Consider the following 25,957-nt stretch of genomic DNA (forward strand, 5'->3'; position numbering starts at 1 on the left):
ATTTTACTATCTCAGATTTAATCACCTATCCACCGTGAACAAATATAACGTGTCCATCACTGATGTGGCAATTGTAATTAGAGTAAAATTTATTAATTTTCCGTCCTAATTAACATTGTCACATCAGTAATGAGCGCGTTATGTTTGCCCACGGTGGGTTGGTGATCGGTTCTGTTTACTATCTTTACAAATAAACATCGTTTTAGTAGCATATTTTTGGACACATATGATTTCAGTTGGCCATTTTAGCATTAAATTTGGTCCAAAAATGAATGATATAATAAAATGAAGAAAATTAATGTTCCTTCCGTCTCATTCTCATTAATTTTGTCATGTTTTCTTCTGTTTTTATATTTGATACTAATGATTTTACACTACAAATAATATGGTCTCATACTTTTACTACACTAATTATACTATCTTTAATAATCGTGCCCAAAAAACAATAGGATAAATCTAATGAGACGGAGGGAATAATTGATTAATTTGAATACATACTTTAAAATTGGCGTCCAAAATTAGAATTTATTGAAAATTTATTAATTTATTTGTAATTAATAATATTTTTTATTTACACTCTCCATATTTTAGATGGATAAATATTACTCCCTCCGTCCCCAAAAATTTTGCCCCAATTTTCTGTTTTTGGTGCCCCCAAAAGTTTGCCCAATCTCCTTACTTTCTATTACTGTACATTGTCCCACCATCAAGTGTACAATTACAACTCTTTAAACATTATTTTTGTATATGACCCCACCATCAAACAACTTTTTACCAATTTTTATTAAAATTCGCGTCGCTTCCCTTGGGGCAAATTTTACTTTACAATTACAACTCTTTAAACATTATTTTTGTATATGACTCCACCCTCAAACAATTTTTTATCAGTTTTTATTAAAATTCGTGCCGCTTCCTTTGGGGCAAACTTTTCAGGGACGAAAGAAATATTATAGCCCTTGCATAGGGCCAAAGGGGCAAGGGCCTAGGGCCCCCTAAATTTAGGGGGCCCCAAAATAAATACAAGTCCACTAATATTAATCTTATTAAAAAATTTAGATTATTTTTTAAATATTTTTATTGCATATAGAATATTGTTGATTATAATGTGGTTATTGTCCCCTAAAAAAAAGACTATACTGGTTATTGTAACTTTAGTAGAAAGAAGTTTTTTAAAATTAAAATCAATATATTTGCATTCTACTATATCTCAAAAAAGGTTAAATGTATTAGCAATTTTATACTTTAAACATGGGGTATTCTTGAAGAGGTTATTGATAATTTTGTTCCCAAAATATTAAAAATCTACTTTATTTCTATAATTATTTGATCGTTAATTTCTGATTTATTGCACTTTATAATAATGTTAGTTATATATGCAATTATCTCAAGTTTGCTATAAAATTATGAAGCTTCATTTTTCAGGGGGCTTTTTTTTTTTCCTTTCGCGTAGGGCCCCCAGAATGTCAGGGCCGGCCTGTATAACATCGATACCTTAATTTTTTATTTTCTTTCTATCTAGAATTCTCTTATACACTATTCATCCTAGATAACATATGAGAAAATGAAATAAAAACGTAAAAAATATATTTTCAATTAAAGAGAACGCACATTTAAAAGCTTTTTTTTTAGGGCATTTAAAAGAAGTTTTTATGAAAAAAGAAGGTGGTAATCTATGGCTCCGCTGCAACCACCTTACCACTCTCTCTCTCACTACTCTCGCATCATATCCATCACTCGCTCCAATCCACATTCCCCCTTTCCGTACACAAATCAAAATCACCACCAATTCCGCCGCCGCGATGGCAATCGTCTCCGCGCTGCTGAATTTCCTGTATCCGCCGCCGCCGAGCGTGGTGATAACGGCGATGTCGGCGATCGGCTTGCTGTCGCTGAGCAGCGCAGGGTGGATGGAGGTGAAGGGGAAGAATATGCAATACTCGAAGCTGCTGCGCGTGGACGACGCGTCCAAGGCGAAGCACAGAGTTTCCAGCAAGGTAGGGATGATCGCCGCCTATACTCCGGCGTTTTTGGCCGGAATTTTCTCTCTCTTCGCCTTCCCCCTCGGAGATCTGAGGTTCACGTTGCTTCGCTCCGCTATCACCACGCATTTCTTCAAGCGGCTTGTTGAGGTACTAATTATTATTCCCTCCCCTATTTTCGAATATTTATATATTTACTTGAAAAGCATTAGAATTTTTTAAATATTCATATGCACTATTATATTAGAAATCATAATTTTACTCGCAATTGATGAACATATCAACATAATATAACTCCAAGAAAAATGTTACTTATAAATAATCGGTTTTTTAACTGATTTTGTAGCATGCAAAACGCTAGTTTTTGTAGTTTTGTTGTTAGTGATTTTGTAAGGATCTCGAAAAAAGCGATAATAGAAATCGGTTACAAATCGAGGTCGTTGATATCTAAGACATTGATTCTTATTTTTTAACATATTTTGCAATCATCTACATTAATTTTAAACGGGTATATTTTGCACACATTGGACAAAAACTTGTGTGAGCAAGGATAATTAGGATTTTTAATTTTTATTTAGAATTAATTAAGTTTTAATTAGATTTATTAAATAATTATTAAAATTAACTGATGATGCGTATAACTGACTTCACTGTGCGCTCGCGCGTAGAGGTGAGCAAATTCAAATCGAAACCGTTAAATTGATCAAGACCGATGGGTTCGGTCCGGAACGAATCAACCCAATAGACAATCAACCCAATAGACACATATGGTCCGATCCGAATAAGATTTTTGGGACCAATTGATTTTGGGTCGGTCTGGGTCTAAACCCGTTCGAACCCATTGAACCCGAATCGATCCGTACCTAATATAAATAATTATTTCATTTATTTTTTTTATAATAAACAAACTAAATTTTTTCTAAGATTGAAGATTCTAACCTAACGTATGAAATTATATCTACGATGGAAGATTCTAAATTAGTATTTGCTCTGTTCCACTCGACTTGATCAACTTTTTTTTTTATAATTGTCCCATACTCCCATTCGACTTGACTCATTTTCTTCTTGAATAATTAATTTTCACTAAAATAAATATAAATCCACATACTTTTATATATTTTTACATTATAATCTTTCATATGAGTTAATACACATTTATACACTTTTACACTATAATCTTTTTTTCTTCTAAACAACCGTTTCGAGAAGAACTATGAACTAGGCCAAGTGAGACAGGATGAAGAGAGTATTTTTATACAGTTGTACACTATAATATTTCGTATGAGCTCATACACCTTTATACACTTTTACATTATAATCTTACTTTTTAAATAATCGAATCGAAAAGAACTGCGAGGCAGGTGAGATACAGTTTTTTTTTTTTTTTTATAAAATAATCTTTTTCTATTTCCGAATAGGTGTTGTTCGTTCACAAATATAGCGGCTTCATGGAAACCGAAACCATGGTCTCAATTTCCATGAGCTACTTCCTCTCCTCATCAACCATGATTTATACTCAACAACAAATGCTACAACTCCAAGAGCCACCCATTGATCTCAAATACATTGGGATCCCATTATTTTTAGTGGGAATTGGTGGGAATTTCTACCACCATTTTCTCCTATCCAAATTGAGGAATAAAGGTGAGAAACAATACAAAATCCCACAAGGAGGCCTCTTCTCACTAGTGATATGCCCCCACTATTTATTTGAGATTATTGGATTTTGGGGAATTTCTTGCATTTCCCAAACTATTTATTCGGTTTCGGTTAGTTTGGGCACAACTTTTTATTTGATAGGTAGGAGTTATGCCACTAGAAGATGGTATCTCAACAAATTTGAGGATTTTCCTCAAAATGTGAAGGCCTTGATTCCTTTTGTATTTTGAGGGACTATTATGTTTTATTCAAGGGCATTAGATGTGGCCCTATTTCCTTATTCTTTTATTTTAGGAGTATAATTTGTATGAGATTTGTATCTTGTTTAATGATAATCTATTACATATGTAATGGGTCTTATTTTTGTTTGGATCATTGGATGTATACAGAGATCAATAGCAACGTGACATACTACTTTTCAGTTGCAAAAACGATTTCGAGTTTGATTGTAGAAATTTAGACTACTTTTCAGTTGCAAAAACGATTTCGAGTTTGATTGTAGAAATTTAGAAAAGTAGTACAAAAATATTACATTCTCTCTCCTACTTTATCATTTTATTATATTATCTTTCCTACTTTTATTACTCTATTATCTTCTCTCTCCTATTTTATCATTTTTATACTTTATTATCCACACACTTAAAAACACTAATCTACAACTCCTTAATTTTTGTGCCGAAACCAAACGTGTCAAGATTGGTGAGACTGATGAAGTAGCTAAATTCTTTTTTATTTAAAGATATGAATTAAATAAATCAATTTTTTTTTTCTATTTAACTAGTTTATACGTTATAACTAACCATAACGTGTCCTTAGAATTATTGTTTAGAAGATGGAGATATATTATGCTCGTATATGCGGAGTGTCAAAAGATGAGTTAATTTTTTTGAAAATACAATTATATATTTTTTTAGAAATATTTAACAATATTCCACGCACAAAATATATAATGTGAATGCATTTTCATTTTAAAACGTTGATTTTACAAAAACAAAATCTTTTCTGTACACATGTGAAAGTCAAATTGAGATAGCAATCTCATACTCTATAATAATTGAGATATCATATATCCGAATCAAAATCAATACTATGTTTTATGTCAATATCGTGCACACCTATTATAAATTGTAATTGACGTTGAAATTATTTGAAACCACGCTCGCCTATAAATACACAAACTTTCATATAATTCGAATTTTAAGTTTGAACTAACAGTAATATTTCAAAATACACAAACTTTCAAGTTTAATGGTTGTAATAATTATTGTCAATTTTTGATGAACTAATGTGAAGGTGGATGCTTGAAATATCTAAATGGCTTAAATGGTCGATATATAATCTTTGCAATTGGATGTTTACATTATTTTAACTTAGTTTACGATGATATTAATTTGACAGTACTTCAGCTAGTTACGTTGATATTAATTCATTGAAAACTGATGACCCTATAGAATATTAGAACAATTAAAAGTTTACAAAAACTTGGGTACAACCGAGTATACCATACAACCAGGTTGACTTGCACCTAGAATAATGTTATTTACACGGTTCGAGTCAGGATGCGAGTTCAGATCAAAGTGTGGGTCATAGTCTGAATGTGGGTGCAACTCGATTGTATCGTACACCCGATTGTACCCAAAACCACCTCTTAAAAGTTTATGTATTTAGAAATATAATTTTTAATACTTATATACTCCTATCAAATTAAAATTAGATAAAAATTCGTATATTTAGATATAGTTACTTGAATATGAGAAAAAATCAAAATACGTTTCAAAGTCAAACAATGACGACCGGCAGAATATAAAAAAAAAATTCCGCGCTTCGCATTTTAATTTTAAAGATTTAAAATACACCAATCATATAAGATCTGTGACATGGCCGGTGACGGCGGCGCCACCGCACCAACGCCGTCACACAAATTGTCTACAAATACCGCAGCGCTAAGATCTGCTGCTTGAACACTTGTGCACATAAATAAACACTGTGTGCTGCTCAAGGAGATTAAATCATTGAGAGAGAGAGAGAGATTATGGCAGAGATGATTGAAGCTTTTGTGTACAAGGAATCCTTATCGATTTACGAGAAATGCATTTGCGCGGCGACGCTTTTCTACATCCTCGGTTTAGCCGTTCTAGAAGTTTCCGGGAAGCATCTGCAGTACTCCAAATTCTGGAATTTGGGATCCAATAAGTCTTCGAAATCTGTGGTTTCGAGTAAGGTCGGGATGCTGATTATCTACACGCCGGCGTTATTCGCCGGCGTCTCCTCATTCTGGATCTTCCCCGGCGGCGGGATCAGGTTTCTGATGCTGAAATCTGCTGTCACCATTCACTTCCTCAAGAGAGACCTCGAGGTATCCTTCTTTCTCTCTCTAGCCCCTTTCAGAATTGATTTAGGTTGCATTTATTTTTTAAGATTAGCTTATGTATAGGTTGAGCTCATGTTTATTAATATGGATTGAAAATTTGGGATATTATAAGGTTCTTGATAATTTCTATCATTTTCATTAATTTTGCTTGATTTATATATGCCTTTGAAAGAAATTGTTGAAGATAAAAATACTCGATCATATATCTTATCGATCACGAAAAAGGATAAAAATAGTATAGGCTAATCTCTTGTTTACGTAGATCAATTCGGACATTTCAACGTCGTTGATAACTTCTGTAGTTTGAGTTTATTATGCCCGATTCATATCTCATTGAAAAGGTGAGATTGTAGAAATTCTATGAGGATAAAAATACTCAATCATGTATCTTATCAATCATGCATGGTAAACGCCCCCTTGTGTTTATCTGAATGCAAGTTGAAGATGTCATTTTGAGATAGTGATGTGATTTAATTTTTGAGTTTGTTTGGAGATGGTGTTGGCTTAGCTAGTTAAGTATGTTGAAGATGGAGCTGTCTCTCTTTTGATACAATATGTGATGTTTGCAAATGTGATTAATGTGCTTCCCATTTTACTAGTTGAAGTAACTATGTGTTGTATTAGCCTTGAACTATGTGTGTATTCATGTTGCTTAGAAATGAGCTTTTATCCAATTGAGCTTATAATGTGATTCTCAAGAGCTTACAATTTGTCAAAGTGATAGAATAATTGAGCTAATAAGCTATAGATAGAAAATCAAAGAGAAGTGAAATTGAAAAGATATATGTTGGAAACAACAAACTATATGAGTTATTTTTGTAAATTGATTTTTGCTTATGAGATTATGAAAATATAAGATGGGATTGAGAAATTTATGTTTTGGGAGAGCTTATGAGCTGTTCGAGGCTTAGAGTTTATTTTTACAACTTATAAGCTGCATAGGAACTTATTTTGACAAACACATCTAGAGCTTATGACGACTAATTCGTCTTTGTTTGTGACATATTATGCAGATTTTCTTGCACTTGAAAATCTGCATATGTACAAGTAATTATGTGGCTGGCGTGTGGCTTTTGAAGTCCACGAAACCAATTCAAGAAATCCAATTTGATCCTTTAATATTGCTTGATCAACTACTGTTTTTAAGGTCTTGAAATTTCTGTGAATGGAAAAGTAACCATGTTCTCTTGTAGCTTCTCTTGCTTGTTTTCATTACCAGCATCGATGAATCTCGACCGTTGGTTGGCATTGCTTATGAATATTCTCATTCGAACGTGCTTGAATTTCCGCCGCATCTAATCTGCTGAATGTAGGGAAATAGATAATGTTTTTGATGCTTGTTGGAAGGTGAAGTTATTAACCCTTTCAAATCCCTCTGCTTTCTGCAGGTATTGTTCCTTCACAAATTCAGCGGCTTCTTCGTCGTGGAGAGTGCAGTTATCATTTCAGCCACCTACTTCACAGCTGCAGCCGGCTTTGTCTACTTCCACCACCAAACTCGGGGGCTCCCGGAGCCTACGGTCGACCTCAAGTATCTTGGCGCCGTGCTCTCTCTCGTAGGGCTCTCGGGCAACTTGTACCACCACTACCTCCTCTCCAAGCTCAGGAAGAAGGATGGGAAGGGGTACGAGATCCCTCGTGGAGGTCTGTTCAATCTCGTTGTATGCCCCCATTACCTCTTCGAGATCACCACCTTCGTAGGGTTCTCGTTCATCTCCCAGACGATGTTCGCCTACGCGTGTGCCGTTGGAGTGGCATTCTACTTGCTTGGAAGAAGCCATGCCACCAGAAAATGGTATGTCTCCAAATTTGAGAATTTCCCCAAGAATGTCAAAGCTCTTATCCCATATGTTTTCTAGATTTTATTGAGGTGTGATGCATCTGTGTGTGCTGAAATACCCTCAACTGTGTGTAATCTCTGATTGATTTGTGTTTTGTTTTGTGAATAATAAAGAAAAGGCTATGGAAATTGAGCATGGCACTAGTTATTACCACAAGATAATATCATAATAATTCCTCAATCAAAACCAAAAATACAAGTAAAATAAAAATAGGAAGTCCTCCCCTTGACAATTACTATGAGAAAAAGACAAAGCTAGAACAAATTGAAACACATGTCATATGATCTTGAACATGAATGTGCAATGAAGAAAAGAACAAAAGCCAATCACAAACTAATAATTTTGCCTTGATGAGTTCATCATGATTCATGTCTGAGAATCCATGGCTAAGATGGTGCTGAGATTCATGGGATTCATGTAGTCCAATGATCCAGTTAGGATTTGCTGCACAATGATTCTGTTTGCTCTCTCAGAAGGGTGGAATGGGTCCCAAAATGCATACACATCTCTGTTAGGGCACAAGTTGGAGAGTGGTGTACATAGACCTACCCCATTGTATGGTCCCTGCCCGCAGCACGCCACCTTCGACGTCACGAACCCTACCCCGACACGAGAAACGAGTTAGTACGAGTAAATGTCACGTGCCCGTGTTTGTGTTATGTTCGTGTTCGTGTGTGTGTGTGTGCAAGAGAGCGAGAGAGGGAAATACCGAATGCTTGGGGGTTGCTGATGAAGTCGTAGTGCGTGAGCTGTGTGTTGGCGGCGATGAAGACGTTGCTTCCGATCTCCGAGTTGAGCGAGAGGAGCATATCGGTGAGCTGCGGGTTGAAGAGCCCGGCCGCACGTTGGAGCTCCGGGGAGCATTCCCCGTTCCGGCTGCGCTGGGCCAGCTCGGCTGGTACGCACCCGAGCGGCCCGGTTCCGGTCACTATAACCTTGCGTGCACCCAAATCGTGAAGTCTCTGCATTCATCGTAAAATTAATCAGACTAAGCCATACATTAGGTTAAATTAATCATGTTGTCTAAGAGTGTCTATGTTGATGTTTGAATAAATCTACATATTATTCAAATTATATTGCAGTTTTTGTACATATTAAAAAGTAGAGAGCTTCTATATTTATTCCCCTATTCAATGCTTGTAAAGACAACCACCAACATTTCTGTATCTTGACAATGACTTATCTTGAGCTCATTAACTAACTACAACTTTCTTACTATTTATAGCTACTTTTTTTTTTAAAAAAAAATTATAGCTACTTTTTAAATAAATGTACATGCTTCGACAACTAATATTATGTTTTTTATTCATTGCGATAGGATATTTCCCAAGCTAGGGTCCAACTCTTATCTATCAAAAATCATGTCACACCACACTCCACAATTCCATATTTATCAAAACATGTCATATATAATAATTATTTTAAAAGTGGCTTCACAATGAAAATAGGCATGAAAGCAAAATTAAGTTAAAATTCTCACTAATAAACTCAAGATCATGCAGTAAATTAAGCACTATTTTGGTATTCATATTTGGAAATGGGCCGATTAATAATGAATAATTATTGTATCGTTAAAATTAATTTATCCCAAATCCTCTTGATTAATAATTTGAGGTACCGAAGTTTATAAGGCCCTATCAAACATGCACAAAAGGACTAGAATATAAAATACGAGCATCCATAAAGTCGAGAATTTACCGATAGAACTTTGCGATACTCGGAGATGATAAAGGGGACGTAGTTCTGAAGAGAGTATTGGCGCGACCGGGCCGAAAATGGCACCAAATAATAGTTGTTAACAAAATCATTTCCTCCCAAAGTAATTAAGACCAAAGCTTGATTTACAAGCCTTTGAGTCTCTTCTGGTCCAACAATTTGACTTACTCTTGACTGATATTGCTGAAAATATTGCAACTGTTGCCCAATTCTGATGATATTCACCTGTGCAATTTAGCAGAAATGTTTCTATAATACTTTTTAAATTAAGAAATGATAGTAGATAATACTTTAATCATAAGTGAAAAGACTAAAAAGCCCTCAAATTTGACAATTTTTTCATCGACTTATGCTAAACAGCTATATTGTGGCTGCTCACCCACTAGTTATTTATTGTTCATATTATAGATATTTTTTTTTGTAATTTTATATTTTTTTTAAATATAAAAAGTAGCTACAATTAATGTAGACAATATAGTAAAATAATAAAATATTTTATTATTTAAAAAATAAATTAAATAAATAAAGAAATTTCATATTTCACTAGTGTGTGGACAGCCACAGTGTAATTGGATAGATTTATTATTTTTTTATCGGCCAACAAATCAACTACGTGGATCATCGATAGGTGTAATTTCTAGCTAATTTTAATTTATTTATTTTTTTCATTTTTTTAGTTCGTACTAGAATTAAAGACGTGTCATTTATTTTCATCATAAATACAACTGGTTTAATTTAAATTTTGGCACACGTTTTCAGACCTACTAAACATTTATGCACCTGTAAAACTTAATGTGAATGTACTATATTTACATATTTTCTAAATATAACATTCCAAAAAGGAGATACACTATCTCTAACCCATAAATATATGTCTACTTGTGTGTGTAATATCACCAATATTAGTGATTCAAATGTGTTCTATTTTTTTCTTTTAAACTAACATATCTCAAGAAATATTTCCAACCCAGGAAATGCTTGAAACATTGATACAAAATGAAACCAAATAGGCCTAAATATGTAGGTTTTCCGAATTTATATATACACTTTTTACAGGAAAAGCTAACAAAATTAAATGTATCCTACGCCAAAAAAAGAAATGAAAAAACTGGAAATGCATTCAATAAACTGAAAACGAAAACCAACAAATTTCATAGCCTTTTTTGTAAAAAAATAAAGTTTATAAAATATATTTAGAATCCTACATTCATAGCTTTTTTTTTGTGAAAATAACAAAAAAATATATTTTTTAGTAATATTGTAATTAATTGTAATAATCAAGAATGTAAAAGACGAGATACAGACACCCATAATTAAGCCTTGTAGTTCAACAGTATAGCTTATATTTGAATAAATAAATATCATAAAACACGAGTATATATAATTAAGTAATCATTAAAATTTTAAAAAAAATAATTAAAAATGATGCTTACAAATTGAACTCCAGTATCATTGAGGATTCCAACTCCAGCAGATGCAAAATTGGCCCCATTTAGCAATCTTGAGCCACCCATTGCTGGGCTCAAATATGGCAAAGGTGATTCACTTTGACCAATGCCTTGACCTAATTAACAAAAAAAAAAACATTATATAAATATTGTCACGCATACAACATAATTATTTCACGTGTATATCGTTGGTCCAGTCTCGTATTTTATTTCATCACTACACGAAAAACAAATTACGATAATTCGGGACTCAACTGATAAGATCAGGGATGTTGTAGCCGTTGGAGAAGCGGCCGGTGGCGCGGCGGCCGGGGTAGTCGATGCCGTAGGGCGGGGCGTCCGCACGTGCAGTAGTGGCCAGGTAGTTGTTGTTGCCGACGTCCACGAGCGAGTCCCCGAACACGAAGAATGCTCGGGCCTCGACGCGCGTCGTCGAGGCGAGCAACGCGGCGGCGATCGAGACGAGGGCGAAAAGAAGGGTAGCCATTGGGAAACCCTAATGCAAAGGATGTTTATGTTCCACCAACACCCTTTAGGTCGAGAGAGTGAACTACAAGCCCTAAAGAGTTGGTTTGAATTTGAACACACAAGAAAATGCTCAAACTCTTTTAGGGATATTATAGAAAGGAAAAGGGAGAAATGGGAATATAAATAGAGGATTGGTGATCACAGTGGAAAAGTGATGAAATAATAAAAGAAAACAGAAAAACAAGTGCGATAAATGGGTAGTTCTAGTGCATTGAATTGTGACAGTTGTAATCATAAGAATGGAGCAACCTAGAATTAAGTTACCATATGCATTACAAGTAGCAATAAAATATTGCTTTTCATGAGGTGGTTGGTCATTAAGTATTGAAAATTATTATTATTATATTTACTTATTGAGGTTATTGCATTTTGAATATAGTACTGATCTCTGATTTAGTATTGATTTTGGTCAATTATTTTGTGTAAAGTGGGTTCAAAATTTATTGTAGAATTAATTAATTAACTTTTTTGGGAGAAGAATTAATTAACCTTTTCAAAGTATTTCGGTGGATTGGTTTTTTGTTAGTTTGTTGTTTTTCTTTTAGCTAAAAATAATGTGATGTGGTAACGTTCCACTCTTTAAAATTTGACTTCATGTTGACCGTAGGGTTTCAATTAATTATGCCACAAAATAAATAATATAGTCTTGAAATTAAAGGCAGTGTAATTTTTTTTCAAAATTATAGCTCGAATTTTAATTGTAAAGCAACTTTTTAATTTGAACTTAAAAATTTAATAAATATAATTTGTATTTCTGTTTCATAATTTTCGGGCAACTTAAAAGAGTGTTTGTTGATTTTTCAATATTTAGAAACATACTTCAATTTATTAATTGATTTTGATGTCTATTTCTTGAAGTCACGTCACCACATCAATTTAAGTTGGCCAATTTTTTTTTGGAGTAATCAACTATAGTGTGTCGGATATGGTTCTTTTGGAGTAAATCAAATTTGTACGAATTTAAATTAATGATAAAGTGGTGTCGAAAATTAATTCCAAATCCATTATGAAATTAATAAATTCATCCAAAATTAATCTATAGTCTTAACTCTTAATTCAACGTGATGCCGTAACATTTTAAAATCTCCCATTTTAGAAGCTTACAAGAGTTTCAATTTATGACACTAATAAAACAATAAGAATCCTAAAACTTTTCTATATTGGAAAAGGTTGTAATCTAATGCTCAAGCTAATTAGGTAAGTTCCAAATTCGTTACACAATAAATCAATTTATTAATTCCAAATTCAATATATACAATTTAATTTAGACAACTACATAGGAGACTTTTATTATGGTTCCTACTTAAAAAAACTAAACGGAAATTAATGCTCGCTTATGGATAAATCAAGCACTTATGATAAGCATAGTGCATCAATCCTAATTAAATTCAAATTGTGATTAATAAAACTACAAGAATTTATAAATCATAATTAGCTAGATTCCACGTTTTCTATTGTGATTATTAGAACCTTAACCTTTACCAATTAAATCGCGTTTTGTTGTCTTTAATTAATTAGCTAGATTGATGAACATGCATCCAATGAATGGCACAAAATTTTTGTAGCTTATAATCATTGTATAGTTAATAACTAATAGTATAATATCATTGTACTCATTATACAATTACTTGATGTGATTAAAAAGTTAAGCTTTTAATTTAATTGTCTAAATCTTGTGCATGCGTAGATTAATTTTAGAATTAATTAGTAGTTAAATGTATGTCAAATTTCAGTTTTGGGCGATCAATAAAATGGTACATATATTCGCTTATCTTTTTCTTAAATAAATCAACGACTAAATAATTAAAATTAAAGATCACGTTATGGTAAACTCAAATCTAAATATAAACTACTCTACCGGGCCGGGCCAACACACCTTACATGTTCGCTTATCTTAGTTACCTTAGACGAGGTTGCAATTATATACCAATGAATTATTGATGCTAGAACTTATATAAGATTGGAGGCCCTATTTAATTCAAAGTTTGCCCAATGAATTGATCCATTAGTGTTACTAACACTACAAATTATGAATAGTACTTATGATCAATGAGCATCATGTTTGTTTCTAATCTTACTTATTTTGTCCAAACAATGACTTGCATGTCGGCATAATTGTTGTTATTGGAATTTATTTCATTCAAGTACACACACGCGCATATATATATATATATATATATATATATATATAGGGAGAGGTTCAAGAAAGAACCATAAATAAAAGAAGACCGGAGAACCATTTTCAGCCATTCGATCATCAAGATCTACGGTGGATGCATCATCTTGTTGGATGAATGCAGATCCTGGGTTCGAATCCTGAAGGGAGCATTTTTTTTTAATTTTTTTAGTGCATTAATTTTAACAGCGAATGCATTAATTTTTACAGTGGATGCATTAGATTTGATGGTTCTCCCGTTCTCACAAATTATGTAGTTCTCTCTAGAACCACACCCTATATATATATATATATATATATATATATATATATATATATATATATATATATATAGGGAGAGGTTCAAATAAGAACCACTAATAAAATAAGAACGGAGAACCATTTTAAGCCATTCGATCATCAAGATCTACGGTGGATGCATCATCTTGGTGGATGGATGCAGATGCTGGGTTCGAATCCTGGAGGGAGCAAAAAATTATTTTTTTCGGATGCATTAAATTTAATAGCGGATGCATTAATTTGTATAGCAGATGCAGTAATTTTATTGGTTCTTATGTTCTCACGATAATTGTGGTTCTCACTATAACCGCACCATATATACACACACATATATATATATATATATATATATATATATATATAGAGAGAGAGAGAGAGAGAGAGAGAGAGAGAGAGAGAATGAATCTAAAACGAGAGATATTTAAATTTTATGACGGATATTTACCTGGAATGAATACGACTAGTTATGCATTATTATATCTTCATAAGGTGTTCAAAATAAATTTATTCGATTCGTGTTCGAAATAAATTTATTCGTAAGTTTGCATATTTTGTTGAAAAATGATACTCATTTGCGTTGCTTGCTGAAATTTTGAGGAAAATATTGTTGAAATTTTGGGATATTTAGCTTGATAAGGTGGAAATACTCCTCAATAGGAATTATTGGGTGAAAACGGTGCACAAAATTGAGTTAAAACGAGAAAGAACGAGTTAAAACAAAAAAATCGCGAAGAAGGTACTCTCTTCGTTTCAACTAACTTGATCAATATTTTTATTATATAATTAAATAAACAACCACACGCAGGCAGAACCTCTACATCACATGAAGATGGGAAAACTACCACACACAAACGGAACTTTTACACTACATAAAGATGAGAAAATTACCGCAAGCAGGCGGGACCACTACCCACACAAAAATGGGAAAATTATCCGCACACAGACGGAATTTGAACCCAAGACCTCTCATATAGGAGAGTTTTTGGGTGCCTCAATTTGCCCCTTGAATTAAACTTTATTGGTTATTATCAAACACACTTAAAACATCAGTTTTTTAGATTTTGTGTCAAAAAGAAGTTGATCAATTTAACTGAGACAAATGGGATAGATTTTATTTTATTTTATTTGCCCAAAAAGGTAGAATTTATTGTTGAAGGGACATTTATCAAATCTTACGCGTTAAGTCGTGCATGCCTCATCAATCTCGACATACATACGAGTTTTTTTATATTATATCTAAGAAATTAATTGTTTCAATTTTTTTTTTTCACTCATTCTCTCCAAGACGATAGTCATTTTCTTTGTTAATGCACTCTATTTGATTATTCTTGAAATTAATAACGTTTTATTTTTTCAATAAATTACATAAATAAATAAATAAAAATTAAAGACTGTCCGATGGAAAACTCAAACCCAGGGTTTCAGGCCTTTGGCATTAATAACATTTCATTAATTATATATAGGGAACTTGTGTGATAATTTTACTCTTTAAAATACAGTTATGCATAGATTAATATGTGAGGAAAGAGGAATTAGTCGTTTTAGACTTTTAGTTGGTTTAATTGGTGGAATGAACAAATTTTGAATAAAATTTATAAATAAGTATAAGTGGCACTTTATGTTCTTAACTTATAGCCTAGAGTTGCAAATTAAATATAACATGATAACTAAAATATGCAAAAAAAAAAAAAAAAATCTTTGATATTTCAAAAAAGTTGCTAATATGGGGCATGTAGCAAAATCTACAGCTTCAGAAAGTTGAATCAAAAATTCATCACGAGACAATTTTATCAAAAATTACAAATATAATACGAGATAAAATTTTCGACAAATCAACTCATTTTTCTGAGACGATAAATTTCGTCTCATGTTAAGTTCTTTTTTTTTATATATTTTTTTTTATATTTTTATGTACACTTTAAAGATTATGCATAGAATAATATCCTAACCAAATTAATAAATATGAAAATGTGTGTGTGTATATATATAGTTGATCATGTAATACTTGTTATTGATATTGATGGGGAAATTGCAAGGTTTGCTAGATAATGAAGCATGTGATGAACATAAATGAAACTCAATGATACAACTACTCATAGACAAGATCTTGCTCCTTTACCTATATCAATCCTATGCAACTTTATTGCTAACTACTTGCTTCATGTGCTCATGCTCTTCCAGTAACAAAATATATATAAAAAATAAAATTCATTTAAAAAATAATTAGATAGTATTAAATCACCCCCCCCCCCCCCCCAAAAAAAAAGTAAAAAGTATAAAAGAAAAATAAAATATCAAAGGCGAATTCTGTTGGCCAAGCATGCTTCATACACAGTATTGGAGTAAATTATATTGAATGTGGCATTTAATGTCACATGTATATTGATAGGTTATCATGAGTTTTAATTATGTATTTCGTGTTTATGAAAATATACTTTTAATTATGTATATTCATCAAGGTTTTAATTTCACGAATTTTTGAAAAATATGTTCAACTTAAATTTACTTTTAAAATGTTCCTAATTTTGACGAGACTCTGAAAGATGTCGAGATATTTGCTTTGTCGAATTCTTGCATGTAGGTGAATTTTTTTGGAATATTTGTCGGAACTTTCAACAATTTCTGATTTTTTCTATAACCTTTAAAATTTGAAAAGAAATACAACACCTTTCGATTTTCTCTGACTTTTCTCACAGGTATGAAATACTCTTAAATTTTTTTTTTTTGATAAGGAAAGTAAATATTATAGAACGATAAGGCACCAGTAGTACCAAGAAGATTACAAAATCATCGGGGATTCATCATTCGACATCCACCTATGAAACCCAACTCCATCATTAACAAAACCAAAAATTCTACCCCAACTCCACACTCTAGCTTTGATTTCTCCAAACAAGTTTGCACTCTCCCATCTTTTGTTCTCAAATCTACTCTCATTCCGCATTTTCCAAATAAGCCAAGTAGTACAACACCAAAGAGCCATCAAGAGCTTCTTATTTCTTTTCCGGCCACTCAAACTAGTAAAGAACTGGAAGTGCGAGTGCACGTCATATGGCTGCGCCATGCTAACACCGAGCCATTGAAAGATTGCTTCCCATACCTTTGAGGTCTTTGGACAGTGGATCAACACGTGGTTCGTGGATTCCTGCCGATGAAAACAGGCGTTACATCCCACCTCGACTTCACACAACATCACATTTCTTCTCAAGAGGTTGTCACACGTCGGAATTCTGTTCTTCAAAATTCTCCATGCGGTAAGCTTGACTTTGTTTGGAATAGGGATCTTCCACACCTTCGTACTCGTATCAGTTTCCTCCACCGCCTCCGTAGTCTCGTTTGCTTGATCTTTAATAGCTTCATAAGCGGACTTGGTTGTAAAGCCTCTCCCAGTGTCGCCATTCCATGAAATACTCTTAAATAGAAGCTGATTTTCACCTTTATTATCTCCCTCGCGCTTAGGTATCAAAAAATTTAAGTCAAAAGTCCTAAAATCGTCTTTTATTTGGGGATATTTCATATCCGTGAAAAAAATTGAAAGGTGATTTTTTTTTTTTATTTTAAAGATCATGGAAAAAATCAAAATTTGTTGAAAATTCATGTATTTTACGACAAATATCACAATTTTTTTCCATGTCATCACTGAAACGGCGTCATTTTGCGTCGCTCCAAAGATTAAATAGATTCAGTATTTTCAATTATGCATCGTTCTAGATTAATAAAGATAAACAAAGATATATAATACGTTTGTAATTATAGTGTTCGTATAAACATGATTAGAGCTAGGTGTCATAAGATTACACCTAAAATATTAATTATGACTATATATAGGTCGTTTAATATAATATTATTGTGCGTGACTGTGTGTGGTCGTGCTCATTTTTGTATTACTACCTAGGGTGGTATTATTAGAATGAAATAATACCAAGATAACTATTTTTCCTGACACTAACGTATCTTTATACTGCCTTATTGCTTGTAATTAATTACCATGCTATAATTAAAAATTATAGTACTGGCTTACGTATAGACAATCGATTCTAATAGGGGATAAACTACATTATAATAGGTTTAATTGAAGTGTATGAAGAAGAGCATTTCAATTGATAAAATGTTTCTCCTCCAATCAATAAGTCGAGGAATTCGAGTCATTTAGCAATAAACAAAAAGGCTAGCTGTATCACAAATTTAAATGCAGACAAACAAAACTCCCAATTAAAACCGACAACAAAAATTTTGAAGGTTGTCTCACGGTAGTAAGACATTTAAATATATGTCACGAATTTAAAATAGATAACAAACTGTAACTCAGTCGATAAAACGTTTTTCCTCCCAACAGTAATCCTCTCATGAAAAAAAATAAAAATAAATAACTATTATTAATCTCCTCGACAAGAACAAAAAAAAAACTTTCAATTACCTTCTCTCTCCTATTTTATCACCTTTATTACATTTTCTCTCATGCTTTATCACTTTTATACTTTATTAATTACACACATATTAAAACATTAATTTACAACTCCTTAATTCCCGTGCCGAAACCAAACGTATCAAAATACGTGGGACGGAGGGAGTACTTTTTTTTGGCAGGGAACTATTTAATAATTAAAACAAAAGAACTTCAGTTGATAATATATAGACTGGACATTTATCTTTATCGTGGGAGATTGTATTCGTTTTTTTTTTTTTTTTTTAACATTTTGTCCTAAAAATAACACATTTTATTTTTTGCCCAAATTAACCATCTGCAAACTAAATGAGGGATAATAAATAGAAAGAAAAGTTATTCACCAAAATAAAATCACATAAAAAGCTAGCTTAACTTTTCTATCATCACCTATCATGTTTTCATGCACAAGTCATTTTTATTGTTGGTTGTCAATATTGGGAGCTAATATTTTTCTTGAATTATTTTCACGTTTTTCCATGCCATTTGTTAACCGCAAGAAAAAAAAAATTACCTTATTTCTTGTATACATCAACAGAAAAATAAGACCACTGACTTTGAAAAGAAAAATCATCTCTCACATCATCATTTCTATTATTTCGTCTAAATACATTTTCTTTCAACTATAAAAATTCAGAGTTTCAATTACTTAGTTTGATTTTTAAATGATAAGTACGTATTAAGAATCCACACACAATTAATTCACGAAAACAACTTAGTAAAATTGCTTAAAGTATTTAAGCCGCCAAAAAATTAAACCTTATCTTGATATAGAAGCTTCTAAGTTTTGGAGAAGTTAATTAATGTATGTTTCTACACAATCTTAACTAGTTTTGCCCAATTGATTATGTAGCAACAAATAAAGTATATAATTAATCCGTCGATTAATTAACAAAGTATTTATCTCATTAATCACATTTTAGTTGGCTAAAATATTAACCCGCTTCTAAAACCGTCAAAGTTTCGGGCCAGACCAAGCCAGCTCGAGCCCAACGGGCCAAAACGAGTCCCCGAAAAATTCCCACCGCTCCGATTGGAGCTTTTTTAGTTTAAATGGATTGTTAGTGGGTTTAAGGCTTAATAAATGTTTGTTATTAACCGTTGAAGAAAAACAAAACACATTATACAAGCATTAAAATATTATTGTCGAATTAAAAAGTACGTAAAGTAATCAAATTTGAAAATCAATTATTAAGAAAAAGTTCGATTAATCAGGCCAACCCAGTCGATTTTCGGGCTAGTCCTATTGGGCCCAGGCTACTTTTGGATCGGGCCATCATGGCTAGATTTTTTAACCCTCATTTTTCATCGATTTATTCAAATCGACCCGTCGATTTCAGGTTTCATTGAGATCTCCACTCGTGTATATATGAAGCTATTTTTTGGAGAAGGGAAATTTATGAAGTTTTTAGTGTGAAGAATTGAAGTAGACTCTAAACATTATTTTGAAATGGAACCTTGTTGTATTCTTTATTCATTACAATACTTTTATCTCTCAATTTCATCTTCTATACTATATAAGATGCGTTTTCGTATAATGTTATTATTACTATAATAAATTAATATATATATATACAAATAATACAAGGAGAATCTTGTGTAAGGTCGTTTGACTGATCTTGTGCTTAATTAAATTCAAACACCATTAAACTTCCAAATATGTAACCCCATACACACATAGTCATGGATTTGGATATTAAATCGGCAGGGAAAAGAAAAAAAATACAAAAAATAGGCCAAAATTGAGACATAATTAAGCAGGAGAAACACAAAAATTGAAAGAGTCAAAACAAAAGAATATTGATTTTCCCATAGAAGACTTATTCTTCCCACCATTATCTAAAAAGTAAAATCCAAACATCTCTCTCTCTCTCTCATATTTGTCAATCTTCAAACCGCGCGTTTCTCAGTCAACTCCCACTTATTTACATCACTATATATTTGTATCTATTTAATTTTGCATATATAAATATGCACCTCATCATCAATATTCAACAACCCATATCAACTTCCACTAAATTTCACCATCTTTTTGAGTTTTCTGCCAAAAAAAAGAAAGAAAGAAATTATATAAAACCCATCTCAAGTTTAGAATTCTTGTGCTGAAATGGCTGGTAATCATCATTTCAACAAGCGTTTGTTGTTGGTTTTCTTGATTTTTTTCATTTCCCATTTTTGTGAAGGAATCATGGCGATGAGAATGTTGAATGAGGAGAAATGGATGGATAATAAAAGTAGTCTTGTGATTCAGTCTCTTCCGAGGGGGCCAGTGCCCCCCTCACACAGCAACCCATGCACGTACATCCCCGGCGAGCCCACCCGGGGGCGGTGCGCGTTGGCCGCCGAGCTTTCCGGCCATGCGCTGCCGCCCTCGCTTCGTTTCGGGGCGGTGTATAGAAGTGGCGGTGAATCGGGGCGGCAAAATGCTAGCAACTGAGCTTTTTTTAAAAAGAGGATCAATAATGATTTCTCGTTTTCGTTCAGCAGCTAAATTAGCTGGATAGTGATTAAAAGTAATGATTAGTTTTTTCTTTTTTTTAGTTTCAATAAACTTTAGAATATAAAAAAACACCCATTTTTTTTAATGTGTAGTAACTAGTTGGTTACTTTATTTTTTTTAATTTTTTAATTTTTTTTGCTTGGAGGATTAAACCATGAAGTTTGGCTGTAAAATCTCCAGGTCATGAAATGTTGTGAAAATATCTACTGAATTTGTGATGACAATTTTTATTTGTTTGCTTGTGTGACTTGTAATGTTATTTTCTTATGCCAAGAAAAGAAGTTTGGTTTATTTTATGGAGTGGTCATATATGGATTGGAATTGTAATTATAAAACTGATTTAATTATAAAAAAAAATCATTGGAAAGTGATTTTTGAAAGGTGTTTAATTAATTGTTGAGTTTATAAGCTAGCTCTTTAAAAATAAAGTTGATAAAGATGTTAGTCAAAGTCTTTTGACAGCTACATTATTACATATTTTATTCTCTCAAAATAAGATGTTGGGTAATTACAAACTCTTTCTCAAGAAAAGCCTAGCTTGTGGAAAATGGAAATCCAATAAATTTCACTGATTATACTTATAATTTTTAGTTTTACTAATATATTTAGAGCTTCATCATTCAAACAATCTATGTCAACTATTAATTCGAAATTGATTTTTTTTTTAAAATTAGAAGAGGTATCTGAATATAATTAATTATGCAATTACAACATCTTGTATGAGAATTGAAACTATCGATTTGCGGTTAAAAAATACTCCCTCCGTCCCATGAAACATAACACAGTCGTTTTCGGCACGGAAATTAAGAAATTGATATTTTGTGTGTTAAATGTGGTAGGTGAAAAAGTGAAAATATGAATAAAGAGTAAATTTTTTTACCATTTTTAAAAACGTGTCATGTTTCGTGGGACAGACAAAAAAGGAAACTGTGTCATACTTCGTGGGACGGAGAGAGTATCATAAATTTAGCAAATTGATCAAATTACAATCAATGAAATTGATGACGTTTAGAAAATTGACTATAGTAATCAAAGCTTTGAATTCGGAGCCATAGTCCAATTATTATTCTCTCACTAAAATCTAATTCCAAACATTGCAAGTCTACCATTTTGAATATATTTATTAGTTTCCCACTATTTTATCTAATAATTTACTTGCACCGGCGCACATTGATAATAATTAATAGTAGGAGTTTTATCGTTGTGGATATAATGTCCATTAATGTTCCCATAAATTATAAAACAAAAATTCATTTATCAAAATCAATTCTGACTGTTTTCCCCCATAGCAGTCAGTAATTTCCTATCCAAATCTTTAGTATAGAGATAAAAAATCAAAATATATACTACTCCCCCCCGTCCCACGAATTTTGACACGTTTTCCTTTTTTAACCATCCCACGAATCTTGACACATTTCTAAATAAGGTAACTTCTCTCTCCTACTGTATTACTTTTATTATATTCTCTTTCCTACTTTATCACTTTTATACTTTATTAACAACACACTTAAAACACTAATCTATAATTCCTTAATTCCCGTGCCAAAATCAAACGTGTCAAAATTCGTGGGACGGAGAGAGTACTAACTCAAAGATAACAAAAAAATCAATTTTGCAGAAATTGCTATAACGTTAGTCGAGTCGCCAAGATTTTAAATATGGTGCGACAAATAATTACATAAATATAAGAATATTTATTATTAAAAGGTGTAATAATACATCGAAGTCGGATAGCTAGATAGGCATGGAATGAATCAAACTGCAGTCAACGATTGAAAATAAAGAAAAAGTTTATGTTCGATAAGGATTTTTTTTACTAAGGTTCTCATTTCTCAGTTACTAAGGTTCTCGTTTTCTCCTTCGTCTTACCAACTGAGCCGCACTTCATTGTCAGTGAGGTGCATTCAGTTAAGGGTAGGCTTCTGGAACTTTCCATGAACAAATACTCTCTTCATCATCTTTCCATTGCGCCGGTTTACTGCCTTGACACAGCAGTATTCAAGCTCAACCTACAACAACAATCATCTCCAACTCAATCAATACATTATCCAATCTAATAATGCTGCTAAATGTCTGAAAACTAATTATCTTCCTCTAGTTCGTATCGCGCTGAAACATGCAATAAATCGAAGTGAAACTAAAATCCTCTTCAAAATGAGCAAAATGGATGAATCTAGAGATGATTTGAGAGTTGAACGTATGAACGTATAAAATACAATTCTAGCAAATGTTAAAATCAAAAGGTTAAACTCTTCCAAGTGGCGGAAATGGCTGATGGAAAACAAACGAAACCAGACAACACGGGGTGAATTCATCACACGCAAATGCTTGCAAAATAACAAGACGAGAAACTCAAAGCAGATGGATCCATACCAGCACAAGACACTGCGCCGCATGACCACACGACGGTGGAACTCCATTCTGAGTTATATCACGTTTAGCATTCTATGAGTCACTTCTTGACAACTGAACCAGAGTAAAAATCCTGCGTAAAAGGATGGCAACGAAACAGGAAACAGTTCAGCAGAAGCTACTTTCAAGTTTCAACAGTAAACAGGAACCATAGATGTTCGAGTTGAGAAAGTGGTGATCTTTCACACTAAAATCATCTATTTTTTTCATTCTTTTTGGCGTAAAATCTCATTGAATTTTAAACAACCTTACCACCACACAAACTGACAACAACAGTGACAAAGGTTACTGCATTCAACTCCAACGACAACAACAAAGGTTATAACAAGAAGATGAATAGAATCAAATGTAACTTCACTCAAGTATTCATACCTCAAAATAGAACATTCACTTGTCGATTTTGAGCACAAACTTTCCTAAGAATCTCTTGCAATTTCGCATCTTTACCTTCTCCTATTCTAAGTTCCTCAAGCAATGCAGAAATGATCTCTGAATCAACCTCAAGTCCTCTCCTGCACATCTCCTCCAAGAGAGGTATTGCCTCATGCACCCTTTTGTTCTTCACCAGATGGCACACAATAATGTTGAACGTCACGCCACCAGGCACGCAGCCGCTCCTTTCCATCTCCACCATCAACCTCCTTGCCTCTGCTTCGCGCCCTTCACGGTAGAGGGAGTCGAGCATCATGGTGTAGGTATATGCGCTAGGATTTAAGCCCTTGGAAGGGAGATGGTTGAAGAGCCTCGTAGCATCATCGAGTCTTCTGCCCTTGCACAAGCCGTTGATAAGAACATTATACGTTACAATATCAGGTTTCATGCCTTCTGCCTCCATCACCGTCAAAAACGCAAACGCCTCATCGATCCGACTTATCCGACACAAGCCATCCAACAAGATGTTGTAGGTGTAGACATTCGGATGTAGATTCTGAGCTTCCATATCTTGGAAAAGCTTCCACCCATCTGAAAAACTACTTTGGCGTATTAGCCCATGCATCATCATGTTGTATGATACGGTTGAGCGTTTGAGACCTACACGCGAGATTTCATCAAAGAAATGCAAAGCTTCATCAAGGTTTCCCGTCTTGCAGTATCCCTTTATCAAGATATTATAGGTGACTATACTGTGGTTGATCCCCGTCCTTTCCATTGAAGCGAAGAGCTCTCTGGCTCTAACCATCTCGCCCTGCGAGCAATATTGATCTATCAATATGTTGCACGTGACAACACTAGGCGAGATGCCCTTCTCCATCATCTCGGACAGCAAAAGCAAAGCTTCATCAACCATCCCACGCTTCGATAACCCATCCAATAATGTATTATAAGTCCGCACATTATGCTCGAGACCTTTATCGCGAATTTCAAGAAATATAAGCCAAGCTTCATCCAAGCTTCCTTTCTTGCAATATCCATTTAGCAAGGTGTTATAGTTAACAATATCGGGTGTAAGGCCCCTCTCTACCATGGAATCAAGTAACTGTTTCGCCCTTTCGATTTCGCCCTTCAGGCAGAGCCCTTCAATAAGCGAAGAATAAGTAGAGACAGTGGGATAAATATTTTGTTGCGTCATGATTTCCAACATATTCTCAGCCGATTCCATCTTTTCTTCCTTACAATATGCATTAATCATGGAATTATAAGTGACAACGTTAGGTAAAATACCCTTCCCAACCATTTTGGATAGAACCTTGAAGGCATTGTCCACCATTCCACCCTTCCAAAATCCATCAATTAGTGCACTATAAGTGTAAACGTCGGGACTCCACCCACTACTTTCTAATCTATGAAGCCAATCTTGGGCTTCAATGGCCTGTCCAGCTTTGCACAGCCCATCAATCAGTTGCAGATTCATAAGACGATTTGGCTCGCAAAGTTTTAAATCCAGAATCTTTTCGAACAATTTCACAGCTTCAGCCTCCTTATTAACTAAGAATAACCCTTTTATGAGAGTGCTGAAAGTCGTGACGTCTGGTTCGTAACCTCTCTTGAGAAAGAATCCCATTACAGCAAAAGCAGAGTACATATCTTTCAAGAGACAACAACAGTTGACAGCAATATTCATTGTGTAATCACAAACGGGAACACCCATCCTAAGCATTTCATCGAACACATGAAGGGCAAAATAATACTGCTCAATCTTTACACTAACACTCATGAGTTTGCTGTAGAGGCGAACAGAAGGCTCCGGCCGCATAATCTTTATTTTTTGAAACAATTCAATAACATCGTCTACTTCTTTAGCACAACTGAAATCAATTGTGGGCTGCTTAGGTTGAAAAGCCTCGGAAGAGAAGAGAGAGAACATAGGAGAAAGAATACCCGATTTATGCGACCACCGATTGAGAAATCCTCTTCCATGAATGAGATTTATTGCAGAAACAGCAGCTCTTCTGCTCATCATCGTTAATCGGCGGCGAGATTTAGATCTGAATAAAGGTAAACAAATGAGAAACCTACCAACAAAAATGGGAGATCGAGCTTTGTTTGCTTCATCAGATTTAGGAATTTTGTTGTTTGATTTTAAGGTGGGCCCAATCTCATTCTATCTAATATATTGGGCCCAAATATGAGGTGATTTCAATTTTGCCCAATAACTTTAGAGCC

The 25,957-nt window shown here is 33.5% G+C and overlaps 4 protein-coding genes across 5 annotated transcripts; 2 read left to right on the top strand and 2 right to left on the bottom strand.

Annotated features, from left to right (window-relative positions):
- Nucleotides 1-1,550: 1,550 nt before the first annotated feature.
- LOC131006085 (uncharacterized) lies at nucleotides 1,551-3,984 on the top strand. Its single transcript, XM_057933228.1, has 2 exons — nucleotides 1,551-2,129; nucleotides 3,398-3,984. Exons 1-2 carry the CDS (start codon nucleotides 1,650-1,652, stop codon nucleotides 3,866-3,868), a joined length of 951 nt encoding a protein of 316 aa, XP_057789211.1. The 5' UTR covers nucleotides 1,551-1,649; the 3' UTR covers nucleotides 3,869-3,984.
- Nucleotides 3,985-5,476: 1,492 nt separating this feature from the next.
- LOC131006087 (uncharacterized) lies at nucleotides 5,477-7,978 on the top strand. The gene is made up of 2 exons (XM_057933230.1): nucleotides 5,477-5,994; nucleotides 7,398-7,978. Exons 1-2 carry the CDS (start codon nucleotides 5,671-5,673, stop codon nucleotides 7,866-7,868), a joined length of 795 nt encoding a protein of 264 aa, XP_057789213.1. The 5' UTR covers nucleotides 5,477-5,670; the 3' UTR covers nucleotides 7,869-7,978.
- Nucleotides 7,979-7,994: 16 nt separating this feature from the next.
- On the bottom strand, nucleotides 7,995-11,765 carry LOC131006086 (GDSL esterase/lipase At5g33370-like). Its single transcript, XM_057933229.1, has 5 exons — nucleotides 11,270-11,765; nucleotides 11,000-11,130; nucleotides 9,549-9,791; nucleotides 8,560-8,812; nucleotides 7,995-8,449 (listed from the first exon to the last, which is right to left on the bottom strand). Exons 1-5 carry the CDS (start codon nucleotides 11,499-11,501, stop codon nucleotides 8,217-8,219), a joined length of 1,092 nt encoding a protein of 363 aa, XP_057789212.1. The 5' UTR covers nucleotides 11,502-11,765; the 3' UTR covers nucleotides 7,995-8,216.
- A 10,850-nt stretch (nucleotides 11,766-22,615) lies between these two features.
- On the bottom strand, nucleotides 22,616-25,870 carry LOC131006088 (pentatricopeptide repeat-containing protein At1g12620-like). 2 transcript variants are annotated; one of them, XR_009095415.1, is made up of 3 exons: nucleotides 23,726-25,870; nucleotides 23,315-23,426; nucleotides 22,616-22,950 (listed from the first exon to the last, which is right to left on the bottom strand). XR_009095415.1 is itself a non-coding variant. In XM_057933231.1 (2 exons), exon 1 carries the CDS (start codon nucleotides 25,752-25,754, stop codon nucleotides 23,727-23,729), a length of 2,028 nt encoding a protein of 675 aa, XP_057789214.1. In that variant the 5' UTR covers nucleotides 25,755-25,870; the 3' UTR covers nucleotides 23,097-23,426; nucleotide 23,726. The 2 variants fall into 2 exon arrangements, 1 of the variants encoding a protein (XP_057789214.1); XM_057933231.1 differs by lacking the exon at nucleotides 22,616-22,950 and having other exon boundaries at nucleotides 23,097-23,426.
- Nucleotides 25,871-25,957: the final 87 nt, after the last annotated feature.

This window comes from Salvia miltiorrhiza, chromosome 1 (genome assembly GCF_028751815.1).
Source record: "Salvia miltiorrhiza cultivar Shanhuang (shh) chromosome 1, IMPLAD_Smil_shh, whole genome shotgun sequence".
Taxonomy (NCBI): Eukaryota; Viridiplantae; Streptophyta; class Magnoliopsida; order Lamiales; family Lamiaceae; genus Salvia; species Salvia miltiorrhiza.